The sequence below is a fragment of the Lissotriton vulgaris genome, chromosome 9 (genome assembly GCF_964263255.1).
Source record: "Lissotriton vulgaris chromosome 9, aLisVul1.2, whole genome shotgun sequence".
NCBI lineage: Eukaryota > Metazoa > Chordata > Amphibia > Caudata > Salamandridae > Lissotriton > Lissotriton vulgaris.
In genome coordinates this window covers 1,190,345,315-1,190,358,272 of record NC_141697.1, presented here as the reverse complement: position 1 = coordinate 1,190,358,272, position 12,958 = coordinate 1,190,345,315, and the positions used below count along the sequence as shown (strand labels likewise).

At 44.7% G+C, this 12,958-nt stretch overlaps 1 protein-coding gene across 1 annotated transcript in view; it reads left to right on the top strand.

The window, feature by feature from the left end:
- Positions 1-12,958, top strand: part of FAM194C (family with sequence similarity 149 member C) — a 127,955-nt gene that overhangs the window by 5,100 nt on the left and 109,897 nt on the right. The window contains exons 3-4 of the mRNA XM_086939571.1: positions 1,950-2,069; positions 3,293-3,371. Coding sequence (XP_086795697.1) covers positions 1,950-2,069; positions 3,293-3,371 — 199 coding nt within the window. The remainder of the gene's footprint in view (positions 1-1,949; positions 2,070-3,292; positions 3,372-12,958) is intronic.

Sequence of the window (12,958 nt, the reverse complement as noted above, 5' to 3'; positions counted from 1 at the left end):
GTTCCTTCAGAGGAGCAGTCTAGCAAAGTGACAGTCCTTGTCGCAGTACAGCAGTCTTTCTTCTTGGCAGAGTATCTACATGTCCAGAAGTGTACTAGAGTTGGTGTCTAAGGTCCAGTATGTATTCCCAGTTAAGCCTGTGAAGTGGGGGAGAAGCTTCTAGAGTTTTCCCTTTGATGTCCGCATGCATCCTCCCTTCCCTTACCTGTCCTCAGACTTTCTACATGGGGTATGCAACCCTTTGTGTGAAGGCAGGACACAGCTTATTCAAGTGTAAGTGGGGTTATGCCAAGTTTCTTCCTTCCATCTTGCCAGCGATGGCCCATCCAGGCACAACTAAGTTCCCTATTGTGTGTGGCTTTCTAGGAGGAATATTCAAAGCCCTACTTTCAACTACACCCAGTCATGTGAACCACGGACAGACTAACGGCACAAAATGGCTAAGGCAGAAAAATTTCAACTTTTTAAAAGTGCCATTTTCAAAATTGTAGTTTAAAATCCGACTTCTCTATAAGTTAAGATTTTAAATTAGGATTCCAGAGACAAGAAAAGTGAACTGGTTACTTGCACTCATTTGGAAATTACACTTACACAATGTAATAAGTATACTCCAATGTTATCCTGTCAGAGAGGTAGGCCTTGCAATAGTGAAAAACGAATGTAAGGGTTTTTAACTACCGGGACATGTAAAACTTTAAATATCCTGCAGCCTGTCCTCTGGGCCTTCCAGGGCCTACCATAGGGCTGACTTATAGGTATTAAAAAGAAAGGCTTGGGTCTAGCAAAAGGTTTATTTTTCCTGGTTGACATGGCAGTTAAACTGCACACACAGGCTGCAATGGCAGACATGAGATTTGTTTAAAGGCCCACTAGTAGCATTTAATTTACAGGCTGTGGGCGCATGTTAACAGATGGAGATTATAGAAGGAGCACTGAAACTTTTCAGACCCCCAGTCACAGATCTGGATTGAATCCATCATCGTTCTTTAGCGCACTTTGCCACCCCAGTTCAGGCCCAGCTATATGCAAATTGGTCTTGACCCTGTGCCTCATGGGAACAGACCAGCCCGAACTGCCAAGCCAGGTCTTCCCTGGACCGGAAATAAGCATCCTGAGACCGGTTTCGGGGTAACAACCCTCATCAACATGTTGTACAATCCTACTATGGATTTATAAGTAAAATTCATTTGCCAATTGGGTATAAGTCAATTTTACCAGGTTTTAAGGAGTGAGCACAAGCACTTTAGCATTAGTTAGCCGTGGTAAAGTGTGCAGAGTATTATGGCCAGCAAAATGGAGGAGGAAGGAACCCCACCTAAGTCTGACGGGTCTAAAACCCATCACCCATCTATAATTCTATTGTTTATTGTTATTATTATTATTATTATTATTACTATTATTATTATTATTATTATTATTAATAATAATAATAATATTATGTTGTTGTTGTTATTTCTATTTCCATCAGTATAGACCATAGACACCACTACTGTTAAATGCTACAAATGCCTGAGTTTGGAGAGGATGTTGGACTGTCTTTTTGCATGATTCCCATTCGGACAGGAACAAGATACAGGGTTTGATTAACAAATATTTTGCTTTGACTTTCTTTTGCAGTCCTCCTTCTGGCAGTAGGTCAGAAGTGCTGCAACAGTAAATCAGATCGCCTCATCTCTAAATCTTTGTGAACCACTTGATGTCACTTGCTGTTCTAGTTTTGTGCTTTAGATCCCCATTATGTTGTTCCTGAGAGGTAGAAAGGGTAAGTGAATGTATTCTTAGTCATCTTTATGCCTTTAGCAAAAGCAGGAATTTCCTATCAACACATTTGTGAAAATATACATTCACTCTTTAATGCATGGAGGGTTAATTGAGTCAGATTGCTCACTTGTGACATCTACTCCCAAGGTATTTCACTTCTAACCAGAGTATCTTCTTTACCCACGCAGGTACACCTCCTCTCCGAACGCCTGAAATGGTCAGCTCCAATGTCCAGCTGATACATCAAGCAGCCGGCTCCTGTCTCAGCTTTTCACTCACAAACTCAGTGCCCAAGGAAATTACGCCTTGTAAGTTATTAGATTTATAGGACAACCACCAGTCTTGTGCATTGTGCTGAGTTATTATCCCACTTCGCACATGCTCAGTGGTAAATGCTGGGGTTACCAAGGAGCAAGATCCAAGTTTAAATATTCTGGGTTCATTGAGAGTTTGGTGGTAAATAAAGTCCTCCAGAGTCCGAAGAAAATAAAAACAGAAGAGACCCAACAGCTAAATGTCATCTATCAGAGGGGGATACTATTCAGAATAAAAATCAGCCAGTAATTCTGCTCCATGTTTAAAGACCCCTCTATAAATTAGGAGAATTTATGTTATCCCCAATCCCAAAATCAGGCTCTCACATTAGTGCAAAGTCTGAGGATTAGGAAATAAACCACTTTGGTTCGATAAGAGAGCTCATAATTAAGTGGGTATCCTCCACTCTACCAAGTTTTGTCTCTTGGCCACAAGTATTACTATATGTAACATCTGTCTCACAGACAGACCATGTGGTCTATGGCTCTGTCGGTGAGCCTATGGTTGGGTCTGACAGCCTGAATTGTCACTGTAGTGTAGTATATCACTCTTGTTGTGACTGCATGGTGTTGTGTCTTATAGCCAGTGATGTCTGCAGCATGCCTCCTTGTCATGCATTCCTAGTTATTTGCATTGTGTCTGTGGCCTGCTCATCATTTTGAGGTACCTATGGTGTCTGAGGTCTATTTTCACTATGCTGTGGTCCTGTGATTTCTGGTGAAGACATGTCAGCCACAGTTTTTTCTCAGATGTTTACCAGCTTTGGCTCACTCAGAGGTGCCAATACTGTGTCTCAACTATGGAGGTTTGTCTACCTCTTAGCCAAAATTTCCACAGTGTGTTTTGTCTGTCTGTTTCCTATCCAGAATGGCTACAGTGGTATATGTGGTTTGCCACCCAGCCACAGACATCACTATGGTGCCTGTGACATGCCGTATAGCCATGGTATCACTGTGGTGTCTGCATGTGGACACCCTTCCACAAGTGTAATTGGAGTGTCTCTGTTCAACCACCTAACCAGAGGGATCACTGTTGTTTACCTGTTTGACCAATGAGTGTTGGGAAAGAGGAGGGATACTAGAGCAAGACCAAAGGCTCAACATGTTGATCTCTCCATGACAACAATGTCTTGTCCTATTGGGTATGAGGTGCTATCAAAGGATGACCACGTCTGGAGAGAATGGTGAAGTATTTTTTTTCTTGCTTTGCATTTCAGGTTTTCTTCCGCCCAACCGCGAACGTGACGCTATGATCACGTGGACCAAGAATAAGATGCGAGAACTCATCCGACACATGTAGGTTTTCTATTTTCCTTTGCGTTTTGGTCACCCATCACCAACCTTTGCTGAAATGACATTGCCCACCATTTATGCAATATACTAAATGCATCTGTTGCTGGAATGAGTATAGAAATTATCTAGCTAATTCCAAATGCAAAATTGACTGATGGTCACTGTCCCCTAGCTTAGCTCTGCCTCTTAAACAAACATGCCCCACTACTCCTGCACTTTCTGGACTAATTGTGGCCCAGACTTTTCTACTCATAAGTAAGCTCTGTTCTATGATTGTGCCCCACATTAGATATCCCCCTGACTGTGGCATCGCCACATTAGGCCCCACCCATGACAAAATCTTTGGAGATTGTACTTCAGTGGATCAGTGCCTTCCCACGTTATATATAACAAGATGGAACTCTCTTGGCGAATCCCTTTGAATGAGCTAAGGACATTCCCAACCCCATCCAGGCATTTACATTCACAGAGTGTATGGTGTGTTCATGGAGCCCTCTGCCTAAAGTGCACATTGCAATATCTGCTCATTACAGGTTTGCCTGATATTAACGTACTCTCATTTGAATAAGAGGAGAGGAGTTGGCCTACCGACTAGGGTGGTCGACCTCGATTCTGGGGACCTGGGTTCGAGTCTCGACAAAGACACTTAACACCCTGTGATTCTTGGCAAATCACGCCTTCTCCCTGTGCCTTACAAAAATGAGTGTGAGTCTGCATGTAACGTAACTGGTGCTGTGTAAAACGCTCTGATAGTTGATTCGGGTCAAGTTTGCGCTATATAAAACTCTGTAAAATAAATAAATACATAAATAAATACATATATATATATATATATTCAATGAAAAAACCATTGGTTTTAGGCCATATATAGTTAGGGATTTGCATTTACAAAACCTTATTTTACTCGCATAAAACCATTGAAATTCCATATATAGTTAGATGCGCTAACTATATATCGCGCACCCGCAATCCACTGCTGATGATGTCACATATTACATCATTCATGACATGGTCAGTGACATCACTGATGACATCACTGATGACAACTCAAATGACATCACTGATGACATCTCAAATGACATCACTGATGACATCACTGATGACAACTCAAATGACATCACTGACAACATCACAGATGACATCATTCATGTGTTAATACGATGAACCTCTACAGACTCTGATATATCCTTAGATACACTCAGTGAAAACAGACACTCACAGATTGTCACTCATCCATGGAGTTACTCATACACCTAGACAGTCATGCAAAGAATCAAACACACCTCCAATTCCTCAACTATACAGTTATACACACCTTACTTATTGAAACATATTCTAACACATATTTACTCTCTTATATAATCCCTAATAAAAGTTCACAATGATCCATACAGCCACTCACACATTCACTGGCTCTAATGCACAGTTATTTATATATGTTAACTCTCACATGTACTGTGTTTTACATATGTACTTACTTTGACATGTAGCACTGAGATATCCATTCACTCACCAATACACTCATGCACACAGTCAACCGCCCATACAGCTGTTTCCACATGCACTTTTGAAACCATACATCTAGTGAATCAACTGCTCACACATCTATGCACAGAGTCACACACCTCCCAGCCACTCACACACATACTCAGTCTCCCATACAAATACTTGAGCAACCAATCAATAACCCATATAGTTATTCATATAGCTACTGATCAACACATGCAGCAGTTTACAGAACAACAGATATAATGATGCACAAATTAATACAGTTTAATCACTAACCCATGCACTCAGTGAGACACATTTAATCACTCCCTCATACAATCAGTCATGCACCTACTAAATCCTTCATCCAGACATTTATACATCCACTCATTCTTCAATATGTAAGACATATTTTAACTTTACAGAAACATACAGTCACTGGATGTTGTGATCAGTGATGTCATCAGTGATGTCACTGACCATGTCATGAATGATGTAATATGTGACATCATCAGCAGTGGATTGCGGGTGCGCGATATATAGTTAGCGCATCTAACTATATATGGAATTTCAATAGTTTTATGCGAGTAAAATAAGGTTTTGTAAATGCAAATCCCTAACTATATATGGCCTAAAACCAATGGTTTTTTCATTGAATTTTCAAGGTTTTGTAAATGCAAATTCCTAACTATATATCGACTATAACCTATGGTTTTTTCAGTGAATTTCAATGGTTTTTTAATAGCAAATATGAAAAGCTTTAAAATGTCAAGTACGTGATAGATAAAAACATTTTCGTATTTATGCACGCTGATGTGCTTTGAACGCTGCACCCCCCCCCCTCCCCTCTTTTCTCTTAGTAGTACTCTCTCTTTGCAGATAGTGAACGGTAGTTAACGCAGACCTTTACCCCCGTTGTAATCCGTCGTGCCTGCTTGTCTCTCCATTTGATTGATTGTTATCCAAGCATTTACTGTTTTAGAATTGGTTCTCTTTGGATCATTCTCTATTTACAAACAAGCACACAGTCGCAATACTCTGTTTAGTCTTTGCAGATAGTGAAAAATCGTGTAAAAAAATAAAAGTAATCGAGCAAAATCAGTAGGCCACTAATTGGATCTCTTTTTGACCTCGCTAAAATAGAAATATTAGGAACAACCCTTCATGAGAAATATGAAAATAGTGAGATGAACTGAGCTCCACACCATGAGGGCTGCAAGACAGCTCGACTCCGTCACCCACCCCGCCCAAAATAACGACAAACCCTATGCAAATATTAAAAATATAGACAACACACCAGCAAAGAAACAGGGTAAAACATTTTATTAAATAACTATTTACATAACTATTTTATACTTTTTATTGCCCGATCCGGCTAGCTCAATCGATCGAGCATGAAACTCATGCACTCTGATAGCAAGCGTTGCTACTGATGCTATGCAGACCAAAACTGGTTTTCAGTTTGTACATTTTTCTAGATTTTTCCATCCAAGGTTGGTTGACTTTGTAGAACGATGGCTTCAGATTTTCAACATACGGTGTGGTGGCGCGGACTGGGAGGGGGCGCTTCGCTTCTGCTCCCTCCCCAAGTAAGATTTTCATACGTGAAAGTACGTTAATGGTTTTGGTCCCTGAGTTGCTTCAATGTCACTGCCATTCTCAAATGGCATAAGTTCTGGATGTTGGGTGCCATAGTTCAGAGTTCTGAGCAGCGCTTGTAACACTGTCTGAAGCTTATTTCCACCTACTGCAGCTTCACTATTCTCAAAGTAAGTGAGTGTCGTTTGTGGACCTGACTGCATTTGAAAACAATGTGATATGTTACCTTCCTAAACAGCTTGACGGAGGCCCCCGAGGCCATGGACTCGGAGAAGACGCTTGGCTCCGACCCCCTCCCCAAGTCCTATAGCACCGGTGTAGCCTGAGATCGCCCCCGACATAGGCGGCCGGCTCCCGGGGTCCGGCGGAACTTTTTGCCTTTTGATGACTCTTCTATTCTGGACCTTGTCCCACAATCCGTTTGACCTGAAGACACGCTGTAGTGGGGCGCCCCTTTACCGTTTTAGTTGCCATTCCGCTCGCTTTTGGTACACTGGGCCTCTTCCGCCATTCAGCTGTTTACCGCCCGCTCTTGCGACTACAGCGTCTCGCTCACCATGTAGTTCAGTTGCTCCCGCTCTTGCGATGCAACGATAAGCGACTGCCACAGGACTCTCAAAATGGCGGCCGGCTCTTCAGATTTGGGCGTGGTCCACTAAAATGGCCCTGGGACACCTTGGAACTCGGACGCTTCCCTGATAGGGCTTGGGTCCCATTCTCGAAAGCGTCCCCTCAGCCGTGAAGATTCTACAAAAGTCTTGGGGGCCCCCGACTCCCGCAGGCTTCTGGTGGGGAGCGGCTGCCATGTTTGCTCGTGGAATGGCCACGACGGACCTACGAGATGGTAGTGCTCTCATGCTGACGCCAGCTTTAGTCTGAAACATCCAGAAACACTGTAGACTACCAATTCGATCAGTTCCGGTAGCGCCCCAACATGACCCGGTAGAGAAGAACTTGCCCTCCCCTCTTTGACTGATGGTTCTTGTTGCCTGTCCCCTCTGTTGTCATTTTACAGAACTTTTTGGACTGCTGAAAGGGGTTGTGTTCCGAACGCTGGTTGGTGGAGACATTTTGACTATATTCTTGACCTACGTTGTCGCGTAATGCGTTATGTGACACGCCGCGTTAGCGCACCCGGAAGCAATCCGGGGCGCGGCGCGCAGCGCGCAACGTAAGCATAACAGGTCATGTGACTTGTTAATAAAAAATTTTATTGGTTCATTTTACTTTTGTTATTTTAATAATGAAAAGCTTGGTCATATGACCTAAAAAATACGCTTTTTATTGATTTCGAACTTTTTTTTAAAAACATATATGTTATAATATTCCAGGCTAATGTACTTTCCCGGAAAATTTACAACTGTCCTGCAAGTAAAATATATTTCTTTTTCGAGAAAAAGGGCGTTTCTTCGTTCCATGACGGAGCCGTTGAGTAAAAAAAACTCGGCCTGCTGTCTTAGTCGCCGATACGCCTGATTATCAGATTCTTATCGATCACTTTATGTTGCAGAAGTGGAAAACACAACTGCCCTTGACCATTTATCTTTACTGCGTTCCTACATATTATACCTTTTATCCGTCATGTAATTGGACTACTTTATTTCACTTGCCTTTTACTGATTCGAAAACAGTGACTAAAAGTAAAAACTTTACCAATGTAAATACTACTACCATGTTTTGTTTTAAAAACCTTTATTGTGAAAATGTCAGTATACAAATACGGGCCTATAACCACGTGGGCCGGCCACGGAGCAAACTGGAATCGTATATGATGAGGAGACATTTACATTATAGAGGAACGTAACGAACGAGCCATTAGGTTGCAAGAACTAAGGTGTCTAACAGTTGCGGAATCGGTGGACGTACATTTTGTAATTAAAATACGACAGGGCCACTTACAAAAAAGTTATCTAGATATACATTTGCGTGCAAGTACCATGGGTGACGTTAATTCGAACTTTCAATAGTACAGTAATCAATAACACATCAGAACTTAATATCAATAGGGATGTCGAAATATTCAATCAATTCTCGTCCCCGCCCGCCATGAGCATCAAAACTGCATTCATATCTCGTGATATCAAGGTTGTTCAACTAGTACACAACAATGAGTTACGAGTCCCATTTATACCGGCGCCATTTTGGGCGAGGCCGGGCAGGTCCAAGATATAGTCAAAATGTCTCCACCAACCATCGGCCAGACCAGAACCCCTTTCGGCCCTTTATGCTACAAGATGGTGTCTTCCATTCAGAAAATATTGTTGGCAGCATTTTGAAAGGAAACATAAACAGCCGTTCTCCTAGTGAGTCTCACATTGTTACATTTAGGAAGAATGTTGAAGAGTAGTATGTGGAAAATCTGAAGCCATTTTTCTACAAACTCTCAATCAGCCTTGGATGGAAAAAAAAATCCTGAAGAATGTACAAACTGAAAACCAATTTTTGTCTGCATAGCATCAACAGCAACGCTTGAGTCAGCTTTGTGTCAAGCCGCCATTTTCATTCAATCAATAGCGTCCCCCTGCACACATTCAGGGACCTGGTCGTGTCTTCAGATGAAACGGATTGTAGGACAAGAAGCAGAAAGGAAAAGGAAAAAAGTTCCGCCGGACCTCGGGAGCCGGCCGCCTATGTCATGTGCGACCTTTGGCCACACCAGGGCAATAGTGAAGCTGCAGCAGGTGCAAATAAGCTTCAGACAGTCTTACAAGCACTGCTCAGAACTCTCAACTATGGCACTCAACATCCAGGACTTGCCATTCGGATCTTGGCGCCTTGTGCTGGTTCCGACCTATTCACACATCGGTCCACTACTGACATCACCTCATAAGCCAACGGGGCACCCCACGCCGACTTTCGGCGCAGCATTGTAGGATGGCCACACCAGTGCGGCAACTTGCTGGACACCACCTCGGTGCCATCCGGATCTCGGCGCGTTCGAGTCACTGTACCGCAAGAGTGACCGGAACTCAGCTGGACACGCCGTCTTTCGGCGCAGCATTGTAGGATGGCCACACCAGTGCGGCAACTTGCTGGACACCACCTCGGTGCCATCCGGATCTCGGCGCGTTCGAGTCACTGTACCGCAAGAGTGACCGCAACTCAGCTGGACACGCCGTCTTTCGGCGCAGCATTGTAGGATGGCCACACCAGTGCGGCAATTTGCTGGACACCACCTCGGTGCCATCCGGATCTCGGCGCGTTGTGCTGCCTTCGGCCTACTGTAGCCGCAAGTGCGGACGCAACTCAGTTGGACGGCGAGTGAAACGCTAAGGGGCGCCGCACTGCAGCCGAGGAGCCTCCATCTTGGGGGAGACGCACAGCCCCCACTGACTGACGCGACCTCACAGGCCAACGGGGCGCCCCACGCCGACTTTCGGCGCAGCATTGTAGGATAGCTACACCAGTGCAGCAACTTGCTGGACACTAACTCGGTGCCATCCGGATCTCGGTGCGTTGTGCTGCCTTCGGCCTATTCGCACATCGGTCCGCTACTGACGCCGCCTCACGTGCCAACGGATTTTCTACGCTTTTTGTAGCCCTATGCCGCATAACAGGTCATATGACTTGTTTATAAAACTTTTCATTGGTTCATTTTACTTTTGGTTTCCTAAAGATAGAATGCTTGGTCATATGACCTAAAAATAACACTTTTCATTGGTATAGAACATTTTTTTATCCCAAACGATGAAAGCCCCACCTTGTTTCTGGATGATTCAGACTGAAGCTGGCGTCAGCATGAGAGCACCACCATCTCGTGGCTCCGTCGTGGTCATTCCGCGAGCAATCATGGCAGCCGCTCCCCACCGGAAGCCTGCAGGAGTCGAGGGCCCCCAAGACTTTTGTAGAATCTTCACGGCTGAGGGGACGCTTTTCGAGAATGGAGCCCAAGCCCTAGCAGGCAAGCGTCCGAGTTCCAAGGTGTCCCAGGGCCATTTTAGTGGACCAGGCCCAAAACCGAAGAGCCGTCCGCCATTTTAAGAGTCATGTGGCAGCCGCCTATCGCTGCACTGCAAGAGTGGGAGCAACTCAACAACATGGTGAGCGAGACGCTGTAGCCGCAAGAGCGGGCGCAACTCAGCTGGATGGCCGCCACCTGGGGAGGCCCGTTCACGCCGCCTCCCCCACGCCCCCCCCGGGCCGCCCCACGCCAATTTTCGGAGCAGCATTGTAGGATACCAAAACCAGTGCGGCAGTTTACTGGACATCACCTGGGTGCCATCAACATCTCAGCGCGTTCTGCTGCCTTGGGACTATTCGCACAACAGACCGCTACTGACGAGGCCTCCCTCCGCACCACCCTGGACGCCCCACGCTGTTTTTCTTTGCTGCATTGTAGGATCCCAAAAACCAGTGCGGCACCCAGGTGACATCACCTGGGTGCCGTCCAGAACTCAGCACGTTGTGCTGCCTTGGGACTATTCGCACAAAAGACAGCTTCTGACCATTGTTGCTTTTTTTTGTGAAAAATGTTTAAATGTTTTTACAGTTTTTGTTCTGTTCGTTATATTTAAAAGTTAATAAAGTTTTATAATCCTACTTTGTTGGAGTGTTATATATTTTTTTTTAAACGGGTGAATGGGGCCTTGAATCGGGTTATTGTCATGTGTGGGCTTTGCAAGTGTACTGCTACAGGATCGGACATTTCAAACTCAAATGCACGTTCTTTTTCTTACCTTTCCGAAGCATGGAGCGCAATAGCAGGCAGAGAAAGGGTGATGCAAGTGTTGAACACTGCCTGGCCTGGAAGTTGCTGGCAGTGCCCCCCCCCCCGCCCGCTCCTGAAAGAGGACACACACACACCGCCGCCCCGAGTACTTCACAGATCTTTAAAAGACCATGCGCTTGTTCATGAGGCTTAAATGGTTTATCACCCCTTCTAGAACCCCTGCATCGACCCTCTGACGTTTCCTGGAAGAATTACCACGTAACACAATACCAAGCCCTGTCAGCTGAAACCCCCGAGGAATCATGGGGCATATTATCAAGGGGGTTTATCTCCGCTTTTTTGGCTTTAAAAGCCAAGAAAGCGGAGATAAAATTATCTCCCTATTACCAAGCTGTCGCTAACACCAGTTAGTGACAGCTAAAAGGAGATAGCAACCATCTTGGGCCCCGCTTTGCATGTCAGTGATACTTATCACTAATGACATGCAAAGTGGGCGTGCCAAGATGTTAGCGACTGGAAACAGTCCCTAACATCGCTATCTCCTATTACCAACTTTTGGAGATATTCGCGCTAAGCGCGAATATCTCCAAAAGCTAACACCTGACCTGAGCAGTTCTTAGCCATGTTATCCAATGGGAGGTGGATAACATGGCTAAGAGCATTTGCTCGATAATACATGAATATCGCTGACTTTTCTGCGATATTCATGCATTGCGGCCGTTTTTTATCGCATTTGCGATAAACCTTGCTAATAGCAAGATTTATCTGCGATAAAAATCGCCGATGTGCGACGATAATTTTTGTCTCTAAACAAGTTAGAGACAAAAATTAACGCTAGTTGTTGGTAATATGCCCCCGGGTTTTTGCTTGCAGAAATCGGGAGGCGGGAGACTAGCACTGAAATCAGTAGTCTCACGCCTGAATCGGGAGGGTTGGCAAGTCTGGATTCTCTACAGCTGGGGCCATAAACTACATCCGCAGGGGTAGGTGATAGCCTGGGACCAGCCTGGCATCTAAAATGGCTGCCGTGCACGACAAAATTGTGGCATTGGAAAAAAGGCAAGATGGCGCAGACAATGTTTATCAATAAGGATTCATTTATAACAAAATATTTTATCGCAGTGACAAATTGGCAGTCAACACTTCCTGATTTCCATCGAATCGAACGTTAACAGACGTCACGCAGCAAAAAAAAAAAAAGCTCACGCACAGCCGCTGGAAGAGATGTATCAACATATATGAGCCTCCTCAGCCACCCTCAGGAAACATAGGGGATTAGGATACGTCTCCCGCACCCCCTTATACCTAGTAATTTAATTAAAACGAAGCACAAAATGGCGAATTCCCGTTTCGCTACCAGTTTGCGGCCCAGTTCGCGGCCCGTGAAGCGCTTCTACCGTGAAAAATAATTTTTTTTTTATTTTCCCCACGGGACCCTTTAATAACCCCAACAACATTCCTAGGGGGTCAAGAGGGGTATACCTTGCCCCCTTTCATTAAATTCCCCCTTCGTTTTTCACCTCTTCTTCTCTCTCGATCCTACCGAGAGATAAGATGGCGGCCGCTCCGGACTGTTTAGAATGTTGACAGACACCGGAGAGCCAATCAGCTTTCTGCGCGCAAAGTTCCGTCTCGCGAAAAGTAAGCGAACCGGAGCGCAGCCCGGAGCGCTGTTACAGATATATATCTTGTTTTGAACGTTAATTTCTCAAAAACTACTGGAGCACATATATTGAGACCTAGCAAAGGCACATCGGGCTAACAGTCCCTACAATTTTGCCAAGTTTCGTGCAAATCCATTCAGCCGTTCGAGCTAAAAGTGAGTCCAACCGCC